At 44.8% G+C, this 25,693-nt stretch overlaps 1 protein-coding gene across 1 annotated transcript; it reads right to left on the bottom strand.

Moving 5' to 3' along the window:
- GNA13 (G protein subunit alpha 13) lies at positions 1-25,386 on the bottom strand. The gene is made up of 4 exons (XM_027890388.1): positions 25,056-25,386; positions 22,586-22,812; positions 5,204-5,254; positions 1-1,612 (listed from the first exon to the last, which is right to left on the bottom strand). The coding sequence occupies exons 1-4, from the start codon at positions 25,336-25,338 to the stop codon at positions 1,040-1,042; spliced, it is 1,134 nt and encodes a 377-aa protein (XP_027746189.1). The 5' UTR covers positions 25,339-25,386; the 3' UTR covers positions 1-1,039.
- Positions 25,387-25,693: the final 307 nt, after the last annotated feature.

The raw sequence follows: 25,693 nt of genomic DNA, 5'->3' as shown, positions 1-25,693 counted from the left end.
CAGAAGAACACATTCATCTCCACGGTGTCAGCTACACAAGGCCTCTGCTGGGAACTCAATAAGGCCACTGAAAATACCAGAGGAGGACAGAACACAAGGAGGCACTTAGGTTTGCAAGTACTTCTCTCCATCACCGAGCCCCACTGGGCTCCGAGGAGGCACCTTGGAAGGAGTTGGGAATTAAAAACAAACCAGTGCTAAGTCGAAGCGCTTCGAGAACAGGTTACCTACGTGGAACATCTGCTTAGTGAAGACATGAAACACAAGCTGAGCTTGCTCCCCACCACTTCCCACATCAGGATGTCCAGAGACCAGACCAGAGTGCTCTGTGCTTCGCCATGGCTCCGAGACGCACCCGGAGTGAATCCGTGTACTGTGCCAACCACCAATCCCTCGTCCCTGGACTCATCACTTCCCGCCAGACACGCCTGGAGCTCCCAATTTTAAGCATCTTTAAAGCATCTCCCATTCAAACCCGAGGCTAAGGTTTATACTCGAACAGGAAGTACGTTACGCCCGGGAATCCGCGCTTCGAACAGGTGATTCCAGCAAGGGATGGAGGGGATTTCTAACCAAAAACAGACCTGAGAAATCATAAGCCAGCTACGGTATCACAGTCATTCGTAATGAAGTTAGATGTGAAAAGTTTCTCCCCCCCCCTCCACCCCCAAATTACTGCCACAGTCTAATAATTGCAACAATTTCACGGAAGTCTGGACTTGGAATTCTGAATTTTCTAGGATGATAAACATGTTTGTAAAAGGTCAAATTTACCACTTTACAGGTAACTCAGACATAGGTCTGCTATAGAATTACAACTTGAGTCAACTTGAAGCTACACTGGAAGAGATTTAAGCCTGAATTTCTGCAGAAATTGGCAATAATGTGTTCAGCAGCAGCTTTTAGCCACATACCAAGAAGTCTGACAGGATCTGGATTTCTCTACTCCTGCTGTAAACTTCTAGTTAAAAAAAAAAAAAACAAAAAAAAAACAAACCAACACACGAGAGTTACTGAAACAAGAATGTCTTTCTGCACATCACTGTAACATGAGCTGCTTGAGGTTGTCGTGCAGGATGGTATCCTTGACATCACGGAACACTAGCCGGATGTTCTCTGTGTTAATAGCAGTGGTGAAGTGGTGGTACAGGGGCTTCTGCTGCTGGTCCCGGCGTTTCGTGCGAAAACAATCCACCAGGAATTTTTGGACATCTGTTAAGCAGTGGGGATCCCCTTCGAACTCTGGGAAATAGTCTTTGATGCTGACTTTCTGTACTTTCTCCTCAAGCAAGTCCGTCTTGTTTAGGAAGAGGATGATTGAGACGTTGCTGAAAACCCGGTTATTGACTATTGTTTCAAAAATGTTCAGGGACTCGGTGAGGCGGTTTGTTTGCCGGTCCTCCATGAGCACCTGGTCGAATTCACTGGAGGAGACGAGGAAGAGGATGGACGTGACGCTGTCGAAGCACTCGAACCACCGCTTCCGCTCCGACCTCTGCCCGCCCACGTCGACCATTTTGAAAGGAACATTTTTGATTTCGAAGTCGTACTCGTGGATCCCTTTGGTGGGTCTTCGTGCCAGCAGGATGTCTTGCTGTGAGGGAAGGTAATCCTAAAAACAAAAGTAAAGGAGAGTTTGCAGATTAGGCCACAATCACGGGCACGGTGGGGCTGCAATGGAGAGAGCAGGTGGCAGAGGAACAACATGAGGTTTTCAATGATCAGTGTATTTACACACTAACACTGGAGCTTTTGGGAAAGATCTGGAGTTCAAAGCAGGAAACATATTAATAGTAAATCAAAATATGTAACCCCAGACAAAATAAGCTCTCCTTGACAAAGATCCTGGAATAACCTGGGAGGTGAACCAGCAATCCCTCATGCCAGTCTCCCCTGTTCTGGATTACTCTGTGCTTCATTCATCCTCTCCTCACAGAGCTGGGGAACACGCTGGCTGCCAACACTGCAATGCAGCAAATGGGTTCTAAAACAGGTTTCCCAAATCAATAACCAGGATCTATCCTGTTCCAACTGCGGGCTCTCCGTTCCTCCCAGGCTCTCCTGCATATTGCACGGCTGCTTCCAGTGAAAAAGAGCTGCTCACTTTAGTGGTTTTAAGGCAATCAATTATGCCTGAAAAGCAACACTTAAGCAGCTTATTTTTGTGTTTGTGCCATGGATGTTTTGCATCCAGCTGTCTCGGTCCAAAAAGGCACTCTGTTAGCTGTGTGCCCCGCCGGTGAGCTCACAGTGCCTGGCTTTGTCCAAAATTTACTGTGCCACGAGCAGAACAGGGGAACCAGGCAGCTGGGGACAGCAGCCTCTGCCCAGAGCACAGCCTGGAGGGCACACAGACAGCTGCACCCTGAACTTCTCCAGCCCACCTCTCCCCAGAATTCAAGAGGCAGGAAAAGTGCTTTTTTACTATTTTTTGATGGTTATATGAACATCATCAATGGATGCAGATGCTACAGGATGAGGAACTCTTATTAGTCAGCTTTTGACAGCATGAAATTCAAGACTTGGACTGGGGATTTCTTCATTCCTAGAATTACACTTTTGCATCTGCTCCAAGTCCTTCTGCTATCTGCAGAGAGCATCTCTCCCAGACAGCTGGCTGTGCTGGTGCTTAAAGCCTTGTTGTTCACTTGTTATGGAAACTCTTCCTCACATTTTTCCAGCATTTCTCACAACTTCAGAGAGCGCTGTTTAGGTTTTGGAATTTCAGCCTCCTCTTAGTGAATGATCTATGATATTCCTTTGACAGTGCCAGTTCCCAGAGACGTGGAGCTTTTATAAAGATGTGTGAGACCGTGGTCCAGAAAGTCTGATTCAACCAGTCAGCTGGGCGGGGGAACAAACACAACTCTGTGGCCATTTCAGTACTTGTATCCCAAGTTTAAGGCAGCTGGGCAAGTTCAAGCCACAAAAATAAAATCTAAAAATCATGGAATGCAACATTACAAAAATTCAAGGATCACTTTGCTTTAGCATGTAAGCTCCAAAGTGAAACCAGAGAGACATGGCTTTGTCTGGGTTCCTTTATCCGAGCTGCCCATGACTAAGTTGCTGATTTTTATCGTGGCACAAATTACAAGGCAGCTCAGACGCACAGGATCCCCACCCTGGGCCTTTGCTGCAGCACTGCCACACATCAAACCCCACACCACCCAAACCTGCAGGAGAGCTCCACTGCTAAAGCAGGACCAAGCTGTCTGCAAACTGAGCAACAGAAGTGCTGCCACTCCCTCGTCTGAGTAAATGAAGCAACTTTGAAGGGTGGTAAGACTTTTCTTTTTTATTAGATTTATCTTTGGTCTTTCCTACCAAAATTGTAGAGAGGAAGACAATCAGAGGAACAGAGCAGTAACTGTATCAAATGTCACTGGGCACACGTGAAGGGATTTTGAGCAAAGCTGACTGTCAACACGTAGGCAAGAGCATCACAGGTTCAACTCTGATTCCAACTTTCAAACGGGAATATGTGTTCTTTTGTTGTTCAGGAAGTTAGTCTCAAGTTCTCAGAACAAAACCAGAAAGTCTTAGGAAAGCTCAGGAGTGACTGAAATTATTAAATCACGTAAATAAATAAAAGCAATTAATATAATAGGCAAAGCCATATTTACCTTCAATAATGAAACAAGAGCACAAAGCAAACCCTCCTGGGAGTTGACCTGTAATGTTTACTCAGTGAAGCTTTCAAGAACAAGGAGCTTATCCCTGGAATTCCTGACAAATTCCCTCTCAAGTACTATTACTCATTGAAAACTCCTACCACACTTGTAACCACAAAGAGAACCCTTTCAAGTTCTACACGCACAGAAGACACACCACGGTCTAAAAAGGTCCCTTCCAACCCCAACCATTCCCTGACTCCATGTTTTATCCTGGATATTGGCTACCCTGATGCAACAGGCAGCAAAAGAGCGCTCTGAAAGTCAAGTGAGGGTATCCAGCCATCATCTGGCTACAGGAAACCAAACAGAACAACTCCTAAGAAACCTCCCAGTATTTTAGTTCTCTCTTTGAAGGATGGTTATGTTTTTCTCTCCCTCCCAGGTCCTTGGGATACTGGCAGCTTGCCACTTGCTAGCCCTTTTCTCTGTGTTGATCCCATTCTCCACATCTGAAGGCTGCAGCATTAAGTGAATATTCTCCTTGGATGGCAGTGAGTATTATTTTCCAAGCTCTTTCAGTGTTTTGCCACTGTCAATCAGTGTTTTTCCTGCAAGCATCCCCATTTAGACATTGATTTGGAACATGTGGCTCCTTCCTGAATTGTGTCCCTCCCCAAATTCACGGCAGTCTGTCTCTTCTAAAGGAGTCCTCTTGGGTATCACATCACAGTTTGCCTAGTTGAAATTACAATTTAAGGCATGACTAAGATCCAATCACAACATGGAAAGCAACATCTCCCTGTGAGATATTTTAAATACATATAGTCTGCACTGGCAGTTGAAACAACAACAAACAGTTGAAAGGAATCCAAGCGATCCCACACACGTATGCCTGTCAGATAATTTTTTTTTTTTTTTTTTTTTTTGCTGATTGATTAAATCTGAACATTAAGCTCTTTTCCCTCAGTGCTGTTATCGGCCCCTTTCCGGCAACAGGCCCATGAATTGCAGATCTGTGTGTTTATAAGCAATTTAGTTGCAGGTCAGGCCAGTTGCATCAGATAAGTACAGTAAAATACTTATATTAATATAGCTTGGGGAAATATTCATTAGACATATATCTTGCATATAGATAAGAATAAACCAGAAGAATCTATCAAATCTTTCACTCAGGAACAAAACTTAGTGCTTTGTTCCTCAAAAATTTAACATTTTCTACAACAGCAGATCCTGATGAGTCCCTCTGATTCCCAACACCACTTGGTCTAACTTGAAGCTGGAAAAGCTGTAATTCAGAGCTCAGCATTCCCACTGCAACATCAGACTATAGTAAGTGTGTGGACAATCATTTGTAACTTGTTTTTCGCTCAATTTTGACAGAACTTTTATTTCCAGAAAGTCTCCTGGCCCTTGCACTGCCCCATGTTTTTGACTTGTCAGAGATGAACTGCTGAGATAATGCAACAGTCAAAGTTAACTAAAGTTATTAGAGTAGACACTGATTACATTTCATCTACTTAAAACCCAGAGATCACAAAGACAACTTAAAACTCAAGACTAGAAAGAAAAATAAAAAAAGAACTTACTTGTTCTCCAAGTTTATCCAAGTTGTCCAAGAAATACTTTACAGATTCCCCCTAAAAACAAATCAAACAGTTATTTAAATAAGCGACGTACTTGATCGCAATAGTTTACATTCTGAAGTCCAGATAATTTACCAAAATCTACATTTAAGTGTTGTAAGCTTTAATCACTGCCATTTTTAAAAGCAGCTAAACTAAGAACCCAACTGATGATTTATTCTTAGGTCAGTTAATATTTAAGCTTAAAAGCATAAGGCACATTTATAATAGTTACATTCTTTCCAAGTTTAGACTTGATAAATAAATCCAAGTGTTATCCACAGGGAGCATCAATGAAGCAGCCACACCTTCGTTATGGAAAGAAACATTCAATCCCTCTAAGGCTTTGCAGAGTGTGCACACACAGACATTCAGGTATGGCGATTAATCACTGGAGAAAGATAATTTATAACTGCAGTGCCACACGATCCATTCCCACAGGTACTTCCCCAGAGCACAGGGAATGACGAGCACAACAGAGGAGGAAAAAACACAGCACACGAAGCCTTTTACTCAAGTTTCCCATCAGACACCAGGCTGGACCAGAATTCCTTCCCCTGGGAGTAACGAGCAGAGCTCCAGGGTGCTGCACTGCATGGGATCCCATCTCCTGTGCAGGTATTCCAGGTTATCTTCTGGATCCAAGCCAGCACTGTCCTGGCAAACCGTGACTGTAGTTTGTAATCCCTCCACTAATGCGGAACTGAAGAGTTTTCCATGGTAAGCTTGAACTACAGTCAACCCTGCAGGAACTCCACTGGGGTGCTGGGATTAGAGAGGAATCCTTGCATAACTGCTGCACCTCTTTAGGGTTCTCAGCATCCTCACAGAAGCACAAACTGCTTCCTTCTGAAAGCTCCTGATGACCAGCTCTAACTTATTTACTTTACAGTAAGTGCAGAAAAGAGACCACCTGTGTTTTCACTCTGCAGATGGAAGAGCAAGAGTTCTGACTGAGTTTTCTTGATGAGAAATTCAAGCAGCATCCAAAACCGGGGTGATACATCTAATCCAGACAAGTGAATTAGGACAGGAGTTACACCCTGATAACGACTTCCCCTCACTTCAATCTGAACTCTGCAAACTTATCTGGGATGAGTATCAAACCTCACTATTAAACTGTGCCATCTAAACATCTACCCTACCTAACTAGGGGAGGGTAAATAACAGGCCAAAAAGGGTTCTGGCAGACACTTAAGCAAGGTATTTTTGCAAGTTTTCCAGGTACTAAAATAAGTTACATAACACAGGTAGATACCACACCTTGAAGTGTGCAATTTGAACACCAACTTTTAATGAGGCAAGACGGGGGCTCTGGTTGAAACATGCCTCGTGCTCGACACACCTGCGGGGAAAGAGTCCAACACACCTCTACTACCTTATTTTACCTTCTGTTTGGCTCAGCTGTCCCAGTTTTCTCTGGGATGACAAACTGCAGCAGTAACACTAAAGAGTTTAGAGGCACTCAGCAACTACTGCTTGCCATGACAGCAGTATTGCACAACTGCATCTTTTTCAGCACCCATTCTAGCCTCAATCCTGTAAGGAAAGTGTACAGGGAAGAGCATTCCTATTTCACAGAAAATAAACAACCTTGATGCACAAATCCATCAAGCTTCCCAAGCAGGAGTAACAGGATCAGAATTTAGGCCTTCCAAGTGCTAAAACCACTGTCTGTAAATTAGTATTAAGGTAAAATAGAATTTAAAGTCAGATTTAATTTCTTTTTTAAGTGTCAGTAGGAGCTGGCAACCTGCCCTTCCCCACAGGGCTACATACAAATCAGCCAGATTTCAGACTCATTAGTGGAGGTATTTCTTCTAAAATACCTGGGCCTCAGAGGCTGTAAGTATTTGTGTGTGTGTAGGCAGATGTATTTTCATCTCAGACAGCTCTTTTTTACACTACTTACAGCAATGTCTACTCCCTAAAGAAGCACTCACTCCACAGCACTGCAACATGTAAGTCACTACCCTTCCTTTAAGTCCCAGGGCTCACTGCTACTGCAATGGCTTGAGCAGTCGGGACAGACAAACTACAGCCTGGAAAGGTCAGAAAACACCCCCCCACAGAAGCAGCTTCCTAAAAGAGGGGATTTCCTGAAACCACAAATGCAAAATACAGGGGCCTGCAGCGACAGCCACGCTCCAGAGCCACGTGTGCCACAGCAAAGTCACTGCCGGGAGGAACGGCGAGAAACCGGCTCTGCTTCCCAGGCTGTCACCAACCAGAGCCAACTGCAGGCAAACACCAGGGTGGCCACGCTGGAACTCAAGAGACTGAACTACAAAATCAATCAGCCACAAGGGTAACACAGCTAATACAGCAGTGACATAGCAGCTTCCTGCCCGCACAGCATCAGCTCCATCGCGGGGTTCTCACCTCAGGAAAATCTATTCAGGCAACAAACCCAGCACACCAAGTGCCATCAACGTGACTCGACTCTGTATCTAAGGACAACAGTTGTTCAGTCATCGGATGTTACCAATTTGTACGGCACCCAGAACCTTGAACAGCTTCAAACTCATCACCTGCTCTTCCACCACACTCCAGCCAGCCCTCCCTACCACAGCTACGAGGCAGGGCCCTGACTAGTGGGGATTTTCTGTCTGCCCTGGCCGTGCTGGTATCAGCAGGCTGAGCTCTGCTAACTACAGACACTGCTGAGCAGCAAACCACCTCGGTGAACTGATCCTTATCAGAATGCACTGCCACAGAACCAAAGAGTTCCGACCCATTTAAACAAGCTTCAAAAAGGCAGCATCACAAAGCAGCCAAGCAAGACTTCCAATCCCTTTCCAGAGGGTGAACCTATGTATTTTATGCAAAAATTAAGAGAAAACACCGAAAAACCCAGAACACAACAACCAAGGAAAGTGTTAATGCCACCAATTTTTAAAAATTGGTAAGAAAATGATCCCTGTAAAACAGGTCCAAAGACTTCTTTTTCTTGGCAGATACAGAACTAGATCTCCCTCAGTAAATTCATGACAGTGAGTGTATTTACATGTATTTACATTCAACAGACACTTGTCACACCAAAAATTTCCCTTCAGACAAACTGTAAACTCTCTGGTTTACCCAAGATGAGCAGAAAAAAAGAGTCTGGGTTTCCCCACTCTGCCCCATTAACTCCAGTGTGGCTCACCACCTCCAGCCCTGCCACGCGGCTGCCCCTCAGTCAACCTGTGGCTGTCACACCAAAAGGGAGCCACACACACACACCAAGGACAAAATCTACACAGAACTCAGAAACTGCAGGATCTGCCCCCAAGAAAAAAACTGCAGCTCTCCATCGCATTCCTGTTGTCTTCACACCCACGTTCTGTGAGCACATAGGACGGAAATTTAAAGATTAGCTAAAAATATATAGTGATGTCCCCAGAACAGGAAGGACCTTGACCTGTTGGAGCGAGTCCAGAGGAGGCCACCAAGATGATCAGAGGGATGGAGCACCTCTGCTGGGAGGAAAGGCTGAGGGAATTGGGATTGTTCAGCCTGGAAATGAGAAGGCTTTGGGAGGACCTAATTGTGGCCTTTCAGTACCTGAAGGAGCCAACTCAAAAGATGGAGAGGAATTATCTACAAAGAACCTGGAGTGACAGGACAGGGGGCAATGGCTTCCCACTGACAGGGTAGATTTAGACTGGATATTAGGAAAAAATTCTTGCCTGTGAGGGTGGTGAGGCCCTGATAAGAAACTGTGGCTGCCCCATCCCTGGAAGTGTTTAGGGCTGGGTTGGACGGGGCTTGGAGCAACCTGGTCTTGTAGAAGGTGTCCCTCCAAACCCTTCTATGATCCCATGTGATAGTCTTTAACTAGTCACAGGTGAACTTTTTTTTTTCTTTTTAAATGCAGGTGAACCCTTTAATTTTTACAGCTGAGCAGTTCTGAACTGCAAACCTCTGTGCCTTGGCTGAAGGTCAGCAGTGACCTATGACACTGCAGAAACCAACCACGCCAAGGCATCCCAACTCATCCCCTGCCCTACCCTTAAAGCACAGCCCAAAGATGCCAATACAAGTGGCAAAAACCAAACAAAGGCTTGAGCACGTGAATACTGATGTACTGCAGTAAAGCAAAGTTCTTGAACACACCCCAGTACAACAGAATGAACCACCTACACATCAGCTCCAAAGACCTTCCGGTGTTACATGAGTTGTGCTTTGGCTGTTTTAAACATTATTGTACCACATTGGGGTATCAGATTTTAAGCAGCCCCTTTAACTGCTTGTAGAAGATGCCCTTTTTTGTTCAGATGGAATATACACATCTCAGCTGCAGCCCTTCAGCCTCCTCCTGATTCAGAAATGCATGTAAACCACAGGAAGTTGACTGTTAAATAGCTTTATTCATAACTGTCAAGTATTCCATTTTCAGAAAGGTTTGAGTCAAACCAGCCTGTGTGCCTCCTGGAGCCTTGTGATCCTTACTGAGAGAGCCAAGGCAGTTCATCATGAATGTGATTTGCAAGAAAACACACCTAAATCATGCTCCTATCAAGGTGATGTTACCACAACAGCTTCCCTTACAACGCTGCATTTATCGTAGCTACTTGCCAGTGCCTGTACGAGGAAATCTCTCCAGTTTTATAACTCACTCTCTCTCCAAAGACATGGTTACAGCACAGTTGGTGATTTACCTGCTGGTAAAACCAGAGCAGGTATATTTTACAGCCAAACCACGGCACAAAGATCACTGTCTAGTTGGCGCGTCAAGCAAAGTAACCACAAAAATATTTTTTTGGGGAGGGGCAAAAAAAAAGAAGAAAAAAAAAAAGTGACTACATGAAATACACACCAGATGAACACATCTTTTAAACCCAGGAAGTGGCACCAATTTATTTGGTTTCCATGAAAACAATGTCAGCAATCTAAATATGACTTGCTGAAACCTTAGCACAGCCAAATGGCTTTTGAGCTGTTTGAGGGGAACAGGGACACTGCATTTTTTCCAAGAGCAATTGCTTAAAAAAGAAAAGGAGGGAGGAAAAAAAAAAGCACCAAATAAAGATTAAGTCATCACAAGGTTTAAAGAAAGAAACACAATTTATCAAGCCATCTACGTTTGGCTGCAAGTTCAGTGGAACATACTGAACTGACAAGGCTTATTAAGTGGCTGAGATAATAATTCAGGTATTTTGAGAAAACAGGAGATATAACTTAGTAACTCTAGATTAGAGTCGTAAGGGCCACCAAACATTTTCTCTTCTTGACCTTACTTGAATTTCTTAGAAAAGAGAAACAAATATTTCCCATTTTATTTAATTAAAAAACCATATAAACACAAACAAACAAAAACAGAACACACAAAAAAAGCTTTTTTACAAGCCTAGTTCAGACTAGGAACAGGCACCTACAATGTTTTTAGGCTGGTGTGTACATGCCTAAATTGACACACAAACCAACCCATTTATAACACGGGAAAAGCAGCGGGAAGGAAGATGATGGAGAAATAAGCAGAGCCTGGAAGTTCTCCCTCTTACAGTACCCTAGAAATGCTCAGAGCACACACTCCATTATGGACAGGTTTTTTTCCTGTGAGAGGCTTAATCCAGAAAAATCCATAGCTGAGGATTTTGGCAAAGAAACTCAACCAATCTTTATCTTCTTGCCACCCCAGCCCAAGCTGACTTAAAAGAAGACTGACTGCAGATCAACAGTGCTGCCACTGGAGCTGCAGCAGATTCTTCTGAAACGTCAGTAATAACCAGAGCTAAGGAGTGGAGCAACGTTTGTCAAATCAATGCAGATTTCCAGTGGGGAGAGAGATTAGAGAGCACAACCTCCTCCCCCCAGACAGGGGATGTCTGTAACGTTGCACAAAAGAGGGAGATGGTCCAGATGATATATTTATGCCATGAATGCATATCCTAATTATGTTAATGAGCTCAATTCCACAATTGTCTTGATCGTTAGACCAGCAGAAGTTTAACCAAGTCTCATGTCGAGACATTGAATTGGTTTGGTTTCTTTTACTGGTCTCAGACTTGGAAAGTAAATAAAATAATCTTGGTTCCTTCACGACTCTCAGGTTTCTATAAATTAATTTCTTATTAGTCTCTCCTCCCAGTGCTTTCTAACGAGTACTTTCAAACATGCCCCACTCAACAGACTAGGACAAAACTCCACAATCATACCTTGTTTACTAAAGGAACTAAATTTTAAAAATATACTTTCCCTATTTCATACCAGCAATCCAGCAATTTGTTTGGAATCTCCTATGACGAGGGGAAACAATTTGTTTCTAAATTGCCGCTCTGTGCTCCAACACTTGATATGACACTCTCTCTTCAAGCAGCATATTAGCAGTGTTTTGGGAGTTTACAATAAGCATATACATTAACTAATTTTTAATAAGGGTGCTGAAGGTATTTAGGGAAAAGTGTGGAGGTAAGCAACAGTGTAATTACTCACCAAACTGCAAATCTGGGTCAAAACATCCGAGTGTGCTAACACAAAACACATTTCCTGGCGAGATGTTTCCTTTCTCTAAGTGTTAATTATGGTCAAAGTTATGTTAAAAACCAGGACAAACTGGCACTCCCACCAAAGCAGAGCAGTCCCCATTTATTCCCACAGGAGCACTACTGTGGCCGTGAGCAGAGCAGCCAATTGCTCCACGTGAAACTAATCCCAAACTCCCCGAAAAGGAAGGGCAAACTGCTGGGAAATGGCACTGCTGCCGGTGGAATCATGAATGGCCCAGCCTTAAAAGGGCTGGGGCACAGACAGTGTGTGTCAAGACCACACATCTCAGATCTCCCCAGCTCCTCTCTCTCCAGCTCAACCATCTGAAAAAGTCGCTTAAACCTGATCTGCCCATTTCAAAGATAAAATTCAGTGCCCTGGAATCAATTCCTGTTTCTTTGCAAGGCTGGAGAGTTCAGACACTTGCTGATCCAGGAGCACAGAATAACGCTGTTCTCCACCAATACACATCACAAATGCGTCACAGCTCGTCCCACCTCTGAGAGCACAAACCTATTTCCTCTTTCCAGCCCTCGAGCTGGGGCTCGAGCCGGGTTTGACTCTTTTCAAAGCCATCAGAACTGCGTCACGCCGGGTAGAAGTGAAACCTGTCTTGTGCTCGGTCACACTAACTGAGTATCTGCCCTGAAAAAAAGGAAAGGCCCAAGTCCTGACTCACAGAAGCAATCTTTTGTAAAGCCTTGTGGCAGCAGAGGAGAATTTGTGTTCAGAACAGCTGGACCACAGCGGGTGGAAGGTGCTCATTTCCAAAAGCACCGAAAGGGAGGAGTCACACCAAGTTTATTTTGTGGCTGACATTTTTATCTTGCATAACAGCATTAACAAAGAAAGGTGAAGGGGTTTAAGAAGGGGTTTAACCCAATAATATCCCTTTAATCTATTATCCCCTATTTACCGTGTAATCCAATTAATCCATAATTCTCAAAATGTGGATAACAAATGGATGGAGACAGAGCACGCCAACCTGGGCTCCTGTGCTCTGACTCCCCAGCAGCATCTGCCACATCCTGGGAGCTGGAAGTGACAGAGGGGACGTCACCAAATCAGCCTGGAACTAAATAATCCAAACGTGCCTCTGGCATCAGCTGCTGCTCCTTCTTGCACCCAGTTCAGCACTGCTCTCCCTTCCAAGTGCCCCTCACTCAGCTCACACTCAGATTTCCTCCCATCAGAACAGCATTTCCACAGTTTCATATGCAACGTGCCATCCTAATTAAACTAATTAAAATACTAAAAAGAATTCTAATCTGCACAGTATTGTATCACAGAGCAAACGTTTTGGGTTTTCATTTGCTGTCCTAAGAGGGAAGAAATCCAGTTTAATTTTCCTTAGCTAGGTGTATTCCCCCCTCTCCCTAAAGGAATTTAACTGACAGATTCTTAACAAGACCTGCTTCAAAATATGCAAATTCACTCCAGCTTTCAGGTATGAAAGAGCATTCCATTAAAGCCTACCAAACTACAATTTCCCCCATGCCAGGCACTCTGTTACCATACTGCTAATTCTGAAAAGACTTCTTGGAAACCAGGATGTGCCATATTCTAGAAACAGCTGAAAAATTTAGAAAGCTGCTGAGATTCTTTCCAACAATTAAAAGCCCTAGGAATGCACAGCATTTTATCCTGGAGTGAAGAAATTCTTTACTGTGAGGATGCTGAGGCACTGGGACAGTGGAAGTGTTCAAGGCCAGGTTGGATGGGACCTGGAGCAATCTGTGCTGGTGGAAAGTGTCCCTGCCCAAGGTAAGGGGTTGGAACAAGATGATCTTTAAGGTCCCTTCCAATCCAAACCATTCTGGGATTCTCTGGTATTCCTTGGGATCACCAATGCTTCCAAACAGGAAGCAAACTCCAGGCTGCTGCAGCCCCTTCTGGAGATCAGAGCCAGGATAAGGAACACAGTAACTGGTACGTGGGACACACCACAGCACCAGAGCATCTAACCAAGAGGCTGCTGTTTGCCAGAACTTCAACAGAAATTAATCCATGGAAGCAAATTAGGATATGCTGTCCACAAGGATCAGGTGCACTTTGTTTCTCCAAAGATCTTTTTAGTCTCACCCTAAGTATTTACAATCCAAACTCGTCTACCAAAAAGTTTACTTTTAGAAAGACACTGATACTGCAACAGATTTTCAAATTTCATTGATGAAACCCTTCTTCCAAGTCACAGAACACACAGTCCCAGAAATCCCATGAAAACACGCACCGACCAAGGCGAAACAGCCACCTCCCAGTTACTATTTACACTCTGGGAAGCATCTATATAAACCTCAAGATGTTTTGCACACAAAACAGACTGGAACCAGACTGTAAACATTTGCTCTTCTTTCAGAGCACTGACCCACTGGCTCCATGACTTCATGTGTTTGCAACTCAAACTGCATTTAATCTAACGCTGGAGCAGTGGTGAGTCTGCAAATCTGCCATCCATCACTGAGAGCTTTACTTGCTTCCAAGTTGTACAAGGCCAGCAAAGGCTCCCAAAAACATGACAAATATTTGGCATGTGGAAGCGTATCAGCACTAAAACTGGCCATACTGAACTTTAGGATGCTTGAAAAGTCCATTATTGCATAAACTCTGCACTAAATCACAGCATTTCAAAAGCAGAACCCTGAACTGGATCCCAGTGCATTTCTCTAGGATTCAGTTTTAAAGTACATTTGGTTCCTATTTCAGCCTCATGAGAAATCCAGATGACCAAATGCTTTTTAGTTCCTTCCTCTGCCTCAATTAGCAGAATCCATTTCAATTAAGTTCTGGTATTTCTGCTGGCAAATGGTGATGCGCTAATAAACCAGCTCCTGTTACAAGACATCTGACAAAACTCAGTGGTAACTTATCGGGTCTTGTGAAAGATCTACCTGTACCATCAGCTGAATGTTGGCATCATTAAAAATTACTACTAATAAAAGCTGTGTCTAAAGAGCTCAAAGTAACAGTAAAGTACACAAGAATTCCTAAACAGCAACAACATCCAGGAGGCTGCAAACGTTTCCTGTCACTTACAGAATTTCATACTGTAAGTTAACTAAAACTAGAAAGAGTAGAAATTAGAAATTAGAGCATCTATATAAGTGTTTGCTAGTGGAAGCCAAAGGTCCTGATACCACCCACATGTAAAATTTTAGTAATCACCCTGTACTGAGTTTTTTTTAACCACAGTTTTGTGTAGATATTTTGCAACACGGCTGGTGTCAGTGTGCTGTGTTTCCACGCCTGGAAATTCTGCATCCCCTTTTTCTGGTCACCAGTGGGTGATCAAATACCATCATGTGCCCAGAGAGAGAAGTGCTCCGGGCAGGCTGCCGAGATCCCATCCGTTTGTTTAACATTATTTCTCTACACCATCAAACAAAGGAAAAAGATACTGAAACTCACGTGTGATCACACACTCCTGCACCCCTCATCCAGAAAACTGGGGGTCTTTTCAGGTCCTTGGTTAAGTCACTGAAGAGGAGTGTGATATTCCACGTGTTGTAATCGAGGAGGCTCTGAAGTACTGGGAAATTTAAGGCATGAATGACCACGATGGAGACGTGTGAAACACAGTACAGTGACTGGAGCGCTGGGAAAGGCACTGCCTATTATAGCCCAAAAATTTCCTTCTCTGTAGTAGCTGAAGTTGTCAGTTATTGCAATGATAAAGGTTCAAGGTGTTTTCTCTATTTGGAATTTCTCAGCTTCTCCAGCTGTATTACCTGATGTTTCTTGTTAACACAGACATGCAAGTGGAGAAGATATTGCAAGTAATTAGGACCTCTTTTAGCTGCTGATGAAGCCTTAAACATTTTCTTGATCACCGTTTAAATTCAACCCATCAGGCTACTTTGGGGTAAAATATAAGGATTAGTCTCCAGGATTATTCACACTTTTATTTGGATTAAATATCTTTATAGTTTGAGGCTGATGAGTTAACTAATAATGTGTTCCATGACCCATTCATTCACCTTAAGATATATCGAAGGCTTCATATTCCAGAGCAATACAAGATACCACTCGGTATCAAGTGGCCTCCATCAGCCTGTTGCCCTGTAAAAGGGCAGGCTCTGCACCTCTGAAATTATTTGTGATGAATGTGGACATCACCAAAGCAAAAAGTGCCACAATGCTGGAGATTACCTTGCTTTCCATGTGAAGTACCAGTAGAGTTACTCTATTGCTTTTCTTACACAGTCAGGTCAGCCGCACTCAGGTTTTCTCACATTTTCTTAAGCAACTTCCTCAGCTGCTACAAGCTGAAGTTTCCTACCCCTTCGCTACTTCTGCGTGAGAGGTGCAGCATGAACCCAGAGCACATAAATAACATTTACCGTTAACTGAAGTTTAGGACAATAAAGAGCCAAAACAGTCACCCAAAACAGCCCGAGTGCAATATGTGCTCCGTGAGACCAGACTTAACGAGCCTCTCAGGCTGAAGTCTCACAGTAAACTCAAATTAAGGGAACAACAGCACAAACCAACACTGCACTTGGCATGGCACCCTCATCCTGAAGGATCCCATATTTACATATGAAAAAGAGCACCCAGGTGCAAAATACAGAGATGGAAGATCCCAGATGCGTTCGCACCACATGTTTTGCCAGCACGGAGATTTGCTGACAGCCACCAATGCTGGGATTGTGCAGGGTTTGTGCTTGGGAAGTCATTCCTAAACGGACAGAGAACGGTGCAGCCACTACTGTGTTGAAATTCCAAAGTCTGTAACGAGGCAGTTCCACAGGTACCAACATGCAGCACCTCGCAGGTGAGTGGCCAGCACGGAAATGAGCTTGGAATGAGTGTTTGTACCGAGGTCTCACATTACACCGTACACAGCAGGAACAGCAAAAGCTCCTCTAACACATTTGCACCGCTTTAAAACAATCTGCTGGGAAGAGGTTCACACACTCAAGATGTGAATGTTCATATTCAGAAGAGCATTTATATTTTGTGCTGATTTAATCAAGGTTCAGTTACAGAAATCCGTTTTTTTGCAAGAAGTAGGTCACCTCTTAGGCTTCTGCAATAAAATGTTTAGGAAACTAAGGCACATGACTATCAACAGGACACAGCTTGTTGGAGACAGAGTATGTACAAGAACACATCTCTCTGCTCCCACACTGCAATTCTTCATTTTAAAAGTAACAGCTCTCCTTAAACAGATCACAGAATCCCAGAATGGTTTGGGGTCAAAAGGACCTTGAGGATTATATAATTTCAACCCCTCTGCCACAGTCAGGAACATCTTCCAGTAGACCAGGTTGTTTGATATCTCAAACGAGTTTGAATTAGGTATCTCATCCTCAGAGACTGCACTGAAACCAGGCAGAAAAGGTACACAGGACTCCAAAAGGCTGCTAGCATTCCTGGTGGGAAAACAGCTCACCATGCTTCTGTCTGGCACGTGTGTGCTGGGATGACATGTCCACACCAAGACAGCTCCTACTGACACCTCTCAGTCAAGAGCCACATCTGGGCTTAAAAATACTAGTAATAAAAAATAAAAATATAAACAAGAAAAATAGTAATATTTAAAAAAAAATATGGCAAAGGTGTTCTTCAGTAAAACCAGACCAGCATCAACTGGCAATACAAGACCAGCCCACTCTCCAAACACTTCAATATTTTGCTGCTGACAAAAGTCAGCAGACAGGAAAGGAGGAGTGGTGGAAAAGGAAGAAGGCAGTCCCAGAAAAAGCCTTTCTAGGCACAGGAACTCACAGAGGCTGAAACAAAAATCCTAATCTCAATTTGGAAAATGATTAAAAAAAAAATGACACTTTGTGTTAAATTAGTCTAAAGGTTCACCTGAAGATCATTCAGCTAAACTGCAATACTACAGTGAATTCCCACTACCAAAGGACTGGTACACACTGAAGGGGTTTTGGCCACAAACCCTGAAGAAGGACACTCAAGTCTCTATTGTTGGACTCCAGAGTTAATCCCTCCATGGAATCTTATTAATACCAACTCAAAGGCAGCATTATCTTGTCACTGGGGCAGGAAAAACAGCAATTCCTCCAAGAACTCCAAGTCTTTTCTGAGGATTTAAATGACTCATTTTCAAGTATAAATTTGTAAAGCACTTTTCTTTCCACAGTTAAGGCAATGATCTTTGATAAATCCTTTTCCCATAAAGACCAAAAGAAGGCAAGTAGCCCTTTCCAAGGGCTTTAAGGAGTCATGCTCACTGTTCACATGTCATCCTGTGGTCTGATCTTTGGCAGAGCTATTGATTAAGGAAAGAGGGGAAAATATTTCAACACATAAAAGCAGCAGCTTTTTGGGTTTCTGCATACACAAATTTAAGCAATATTCGACATAATTACAACACTGTATCTCACTAAAATAGCTCTGAATTACGTGACTAAGTGCCCAAATGGTCAATGCACGTGTTTACAAAAAGGCTTCTGAAAGTCTGCACCACACGGTGCAGACACATTAGGGAATGACAAGACACTCTTCCTGCAGGCCCTGCACTTAGGACTTGAGATGCTGGACCCTCACCTCACAACTGTTCTACAGGATGGGCATCCACCCTCCAAAAGGGGAAGATCTCAACATCTGGAAATCTACCCTGGCTTCACACACAGCTGACCTCTGCAGGATCCTGCTCTATAATCAAGCACATTTCAAAGATGTGCTGCTTGTGCACCTGAAAGGACATTAAACTTCAGTGTCCATTTGAGGACCTGTTATTTCAGCAGAGCAAACTTACTGTGCCCAGCAACACTCCAGGGGCAGAACCCAGAAAAGCCCAAGCAGAAATAAAAATACAACACAGTCTCCCAGTAAACTGAACAACACTTGCCAAAAACACTAGTCTGCAACGGCAGAACGCTACAGGGAAGCTGCAGCAAAGCTACCAGTACAACTTGAAGCGGAACACGCCTTTTCCTGTCTTCAATAATCTGATCTAGCACTTGCAGACATGTCACAGAAGGAGCTGTGATCCAGAAGTAAGTACATATTACCGTACCACCTATGGATGATCTGTGCAGTTCTAACATGGACAAAATAAAGGGTCGCCCCTGCCCTCGCACAACAAAAACCCCAACAATATTCAACATAATTTGCAAGTAGTGCAAAAAGTATCTGTCTGAAGATCAATAGCTGCTGGTAGCAAACATCCAAACCCACCCAAAAGTTATCTTGAACAAGAACAAACCTAGAAAACATCCAAAGCTTATCGTGCATCTGAGTAACTCAGCTCTCATCCTGCTTTTCAGTTCTCAGAGGACAAGAAGACTCCTGGAGACTACTTCAAAAAGGCTTCTCTGTGAACAGCTCTCACAGCAAATTCAAGAAATGCCTGATGTGAGAGGGGGGGCTGTACAAGGCTGCTCTTACCAAGGAGTGGTTTCCTCGGTGTCACAAAGCACCAAACACTGCTGGGCTGCCACAGCGTCACACAAACCTCCGTGGGAACAGCAAACCCTCCCAGCCGCACACCCAGCAGCTCACCGGGATGAGCGACAGAGCTGGGCAGTGCCCAGGTAAGTCAGTTTGCACACTGCAGAATTAAGGTAATGGGGATGTTTATCCAAATCATTTTGGGAGATTTTTACCGGAAATCAAGCAGCGATGAGAGAGGCGAAATGTTAATTAGGTGTCAGAAAGCGCTGGGCTGGTTCACATTAATTCTGTAGCTCATCCGTGTCAGCCACCTGACGAGAGGCCACAGCAGAAAGCAGCTCAGCAGATGAAGGAGAGAAAGCCTGAGATGAGCAGAATCTCCAATGTAAGCCACAGAACCAGGACAGCCTGTAGCTAACTGTGTTAGTAGAACAATCACCTGAATGACTCCAGTTTGTAATAAAATGTGTGGGATTATAACATTAACCACCTGGGAAGTACTGAAGTGGCACATATTGCACTAAGCTGTAATTAGCTCTTTCCAGTTTTAAAGCACTACACAAGCATGACCTAATGAATTTTCATAAATACCGTTGCAAGTGGCCAGAAGGTCCCTATTTTTATACCAAGGAAAATAAATCATACTGACAATCCCATGACCACTTGAGTTAACAAAATGAGGAAGGACACTCCAGTGAACCAGGCATGGAAATGCTGATTTCTGATTCCATTAAAATACAACCAAGTTCTGTTTTTTCCCCTCTCATGCTGCTATAAAAAGACCACATTGTTTCTTCAGGCTCCCACCATCATCTCTGGCATTGTCAGTGAAAGATGGTGGGGAAAAACCAAAAAAGCCAAGAACAGCTCAGTGATCTCTCACAAATGTACAAGTATCTTGAAGTTTTAACAATATACACGCAGAAACTTCAATCTTAAACCTCCTTTCTCTGTACTTCCCATCTGCCCAAGCTACAAATGGTTTCAACACTATGCACTCTTGCTTCCTTTCCTCCAGAATGTCTATGTAAATTTTGACATTTTCACACCTTACCCACCAATTTTCCTTTGCTCACCTCTGCCCCAGAGTGTCCTATTGCCATGACAAACACCTCCCCAGCACTCCTGCCTGTGCTCTCTTACATGTTTTTCAATGCAGTGTCAAACTTAGATCAGTGAAAAAAATTAAACTCATTCAACAGTCTGAAAAGAAGTTGAAGCATATACAGACCAGTAATATTCCTCCACACTGATCACTGTCAGCACTTTACACTGGTTTTGTGGCACTTTCCCCTCTCCTACCCATCTGATAATTGGTGGGATCTCTCCTTCACTACTTTTGCCACAAGCAGTTGAAGTGGAGGCAGAACAGTGTTTTTTCCCTTTATTCCCTATTCTACAGTGTTAACACTTTTCAGTTTTGAGCCTTTACTTCAAGAGTCAGCACTGGACACGACCGATCTGTCTGCGATCTGTCTGAGTCTCTCCCAACTTCCCCCTGCTCTATCTCCTGACTGGGACACGCCTGTCACTCCCTCCTTAACCATTTGTGTCCCTCTTCCTTCTCACAGCACAGCCCTGAACTCTCTGAACACTCTCCTGCGAAGCCTGACAGCAGGTACAGCAAAACCCCACACTGCTTCCAGGAGCTTCCCACCGTCCTGCTGCCCACGTGGAGCTCGGGCAGAACTTCAGCTGCAGCTCACTGGGGTAAAACTGAGACTTCATGCTTGGCCAGCACAGATCACACTGCCTGCACTCAACACAATGACATCATTCAGCTGCCTTTTTTTTTTTTTTTTTTTAATCATGTTTATAACTTGGCATAAATATGTCCGGCTGAGATTTTGAAAGGACTTAGGAAATAAAGCAATGTTTAAGTATAAATAAAGGAGTCACCTTGCTTTCAAAAATTATTAGGGCAGCAGTCAATTATTAAGAGCACTTAAAAAATAGTCTTGGGTTCTGTCTGGAGCACCACACTATTCATACATATTTTTGCAGAGAATTGCACAAATTTAGGGATTCCCAGAAAAAAGCAATAGCTTTTTTTTTTTCATAAGATTCAGAAGAACACATTCTTCACATCCCACTCAAAGTGAAACTCTGCACATGTTTCAGTTATGGAAAGAACCTACTTCTCAGAGACTCAAGGCGACAGAACAGTAATAGCTCCCTCTCCTTTGCTGCACAGCCTCCAGTTACTAAACACGTTTAATCAAAGGCAAAACTGTTTTATTTAACAGATTTTAGAGCAGATCCCTCCAGCACAGCAATTACACCACTAGAATTCACATCTGCACCCGAACTGGATGTTGACTGCAGCGGAGTAATTAATTACCCTTTTATGATCCCTTCACGAGGAGCAACAGGTCTCATTAGAAACTTATTTACAGAGCTGAGCACTGGGCTGAGCAGGTGATAGGCCACCAGAGCACCTGCCCATGCTGCAATCTCCAGAAGACATTCCATGATCAGGGCAATACATATTTATAGCATATTTACACAGCCTCTTTAAGTCAAGAGTATGATTACACAACCATTCATAACAGCTCTACAGGAGACACCATGAGCTATTGTTCAGATTGACACTAACACAAAGGTTATTTTTAAGACATAAAAACACAAAGCCACTTAGGTTTGAGAGACCTACAGGAACAGATTTAATCTATTTTAAGGTTCTCAACCCCCACCCCCACAAAACTCTATGCCACTGGTATACGCAATTCTATGAACCAACAAACAACAAATTTAAGTTTAATTTTTCATTTCCTTCTGCAGCATTTGTATGTAAATGGGGCAAAAGGACTTCAGCTGTCATGGACAGTTAAAGCTCCAGCTCGAGAACCAAGAGGTTTCTTTTTCCTTTCCAGCCCCACTACTGAATTGTGTACTCCACATCCTAACCCTGCTCTTAAACTGTATATTCCATCTTCAGCTGAGAACTTCAATGTAACAAAAATCTCATTACATGAGTATTAACACAGACATTCAAAATTAAACAGGAAGTATACAGAGGGAATGTTTGCTAGATTGCTCAAACTGGAATAGAGAAGGGAGTGGTTTTTAAATTCTTCTCATTAACCCATGCATATCTTTTCTTTAAAAAAATCACATTACTATTAAGTCTGGCTTTACTGCAAATCATTTTTTTTTGGTTTGGTTTTTTAGGTCGATGCACTAGTTAACAAAGGCTGGTAACAAACATACGGTGAAAACATTGTGCAGGTACCAGCTTTGCTAGAGAACATAAAAGCCCTCAGTACCTGGGCTTTCCCACATATGAAATGAGGACAATTACGTCAGAATCTCTTTTTTTATTATTATTAAAAGAAAGGGGGGGGGGAGAGTAGCTAATTTCATCTGTGTGCAATACCACAGAGGAACAGCCAGCCACAGAGGAACGCTTCAGATCCTCAAGGAGGCGGCTCAAGCGGTGCTTTAGGGGGGAAAAGCAACACGGGGACAAGGATCCCACAGACCCAGCGAAAGGCAGCGAGCCCCAAATCTTACCAGCTGGAACTCCCTGCGCCGGTCGTACGCGTGCTGGATGCCACTGTCCGCCCACAGGGCCCGGATGGCCGGCAGGTAGTCCAAGAAAACGTTGGTCTCCACCATGCCCTGCACCACGGTGACCGCGCGGGTGTCGAAAGCCATCACCTTGTCTCCGTTACTCTGGTTGGCGGGATCTCCCCAGGGGATATGGAGTTTCTCCCTGGCATCCACGAGGACTCTCACACCTTGAATGGCAAGGAAGAGCACCGAGATTAGAGTTTCTCAGCGTCTACTGTTTCACCAGCCCGCAGATCCGCACAGAGTCAAACAATGCGCTCCCTTCTGCACAAAGCCCGGTAGGAACATCCAGTCCCTACTGGACTGACTCAAACCACTGCTTTTGCAGGGAATATCAAAACTCAGACATTTGCTACCTGAAGAACATCACCGCAATCGACAGGATAATATCCACAGTGCAAGTTTAACCCTTGAAAAAGTGCTATTTTTAAACACTAATTCCCCAATCTCTGCTACCAAGCTCTTCCACCTGGCACAAAGACAAATGAAGGATGCTTAAGAGTTTACTTCAAAATATGTTAAACCACCTGTTGGCTTATTTTAAAGTTCCCTAATCTTTGTGTTATCAACTTAATCTCTAGTTATATCAAATTATAGAGCGTATCTCTATCACTGAGAGTATTTCCATCACTGCCTTGAACATTTTCAGAGATATGAACACATTTACTAAAATCACCGCGCTTTATAAAAAGAATGTTTTTACAATTTAAGTGCAGAAGGAGTTGTATCACCTAAAGACTTTCCCACACTTCTGTGGTTGTTTTGGAAAATCTTCTCCAGGAGAAAAGGAGTATTTTAAACTTCTTTTTAAAGGCCTTCTGAAGGACTTACACCCACTGTGCTCATACTGATAAGGGAAGTGAAGAGAAATGATCTATAGTACTAAATTAACAGATGAAAAAAATAGAAAGAAAATTCCAGAAAGAAGCAGCAACTGCAAAGGCATGGGGACAGACATAAGGAAATCAAGATGTGGTAACAAATGACTGTACAGTAACATACTTGTTCAATGCCAGAGTGTCTCTCTTGATGATTTTTCTACCTGTCAAAGGCAGGTATTTGTCAAATCTATCTGTGACTGCAGGAAAACAGCTTCCAAAACAGACCTGCAGTTTTTACGTGTATGCTCTCAGAGAGTTCGAAGTACCTTTATTAACAAACTTTAACCTGGCCAACACACATGCTCGTGACTTCTACCGCCTTGCTATTTATAGTTTTTTTCCAGGCTTGATTCATAATCAGGTTTGTAAAACAATTCTCTCCGAGAATCACTGGATTTTCAGGGGCTGAAGTCTGACAAGGCTTTGCAGTTTCGAGAAGGTTCACTATGACTTTGTTCGGCTATTAAAGAGTCCAAACTGAAAAACCTGATGGGCAATTTGGATAAGAGATGGATAAGTGGATGGATAAGTGAGGATGACAGCAGTGAAATCAAGCGTCCGCTCCCGAATCGTGCGCGGAGGTTTTGGCAGAGCATCTATGAAAAGTGGCTCTGCCCCTGGGTTCCTGTTAATTGATGTGTCAGCCGAGTTTCCAGCACGACAGCAGCGATTCTTCCAGGGCCGTGAATCGCTGAGAGCACAGGGCACGGCTCCTCCTCACGCACTTCCAGGTGCATCTTCCCCCTCATCCATTACCGCTCATTACCGTGATGGCATTACCGGGAAATCACAGAATCAAGGAATCAATTAGGCTGGAAAAGACCGCTGAGATCACTGAGTCCAGCCTATGACCGAACATCAACCTTGTCAACCAGACCAGAGCACTGAGTTGCCACATCCAGCCTTTCATTAAGAACCTCCAGGGATGGGGACTCCACCACCTTCCTGGGTAGTCAATTCCAATGTATATTCACCCTTTCTATGAAGAAATTCCTCCTGACGTCCAACCTAACCCTCCCCTGGGAGGGTTAAGCCTATGTCCTCTCATCCTGTCACTTGTTACCTGGGAGCAGAGCCCGACCCCCACCTTGCTACATTCTTTCAGGTGTCTGTAGAGAGCAACAAGGTCACCCCTAAGCCTCCCTTCCTGCAGGCTGAGCCCCGCGCCCAGTCGCTCCTGGTGCTCCAGACCTTCCTCCAGCCAAGGAGCAAATCCCGGGACCTCCCGGGCTCAACCCGCTGCTCCCGGGGCCGCCCCGCGGGCCGCACCCGGGCGGTGACACCCGGCGGGCCCGCGCCCCGACTCCGGAGGGGGGAAGGATGAAGCGCCAGGACAGCGCGGGACGAAGAGGAGAAGGAGGAGGAGGAGAAGGAGGAGAAGGCGGCGGCCCCTTCGCTCCTCCGGCCCGCGGGACCCGCCCGAGCCGCCTCCCCCCGCCCCGGCCCGGCCGGGCCCGGCGCTCGCAAGGCAGGGCAGGGCAGGGCAAGGCAGGGCGGCCCCAGCCCCGCCGCCCTCACCCGCCACCCACCCTTGATCACGTTGCTGTAGATGGTGGCGCGGAACTCCTCGCGGGCCGCGCGGTCCCAGTCCTGCCCGTGGATGATCCGCATCTGCTTCAGGAAGGTGGACTTGCCGCTCTCGCCCGCGCCCAGCAGCAGGATCTTGACGAGGCGCTTCACGTAGGTCTTCTCGCGGTTGAGGCACTTGTCGATCTCCTTGGACTTGCGCTGCTGCTCGGCCTCGCCGCTGGTGAGGAGGCAGCCGGGGAAGCAGCCGGACAGCGCGGAGCGGGACGGCAGGAAATCCGCCATCTTAGCGAGCGCCGCCAGCCAGGGGAGCGCCCGCCGCCCGCGCCGCGCGCGCCCCGCGCCGCGCATGCGCCCCGCCCCGGCCCCGCCCGTGAGGGGAGCCCCGCCCACAGCGGCGCCTCACAGGAAATGGCGGGAGGGGCCGGGCGGGCAGCGGGGTGGGGTTGGAGTGCTGTGTGTGGGGAAGGGACGCGCAGCGATGAGGGATTTCCATCTCAGCAGCCCCGACCGCCCCCGCCGTGTGCCTGAGAGCGTTGTCCAAGCATCCCTTTGAGCTCTGGCAGGCGCAGTTGCCTTTGGCCCAGCAGCACCTCGTCTGTGCCACTTCCAGTCTCTCATTAAACACCTCCAGGGATGG

This window comes from Empidonax traillii, unplaced genomic scaffold, assembly GCF_003031625.1.
Source record: "Empidonax traillii isolate 1590-97213 ecotype Southwest subspecies unplaced genomic scaffold, ASM303162v1 scaffold286:size1162393, whole genome shotgun sequence".
In the NCBI taxonomy this organism is placed as follows: Eukaryota; Metazoa; Chordata; class Aves; order Passeriformes; family Tyrannidae; genus Empidonax; species Empidonax traillii.
The sequence above is the reverse complement of the archived record's forward strand: the minus strand, read 5'-3'. Positions and strand labels throughout refer to the sequence as shown.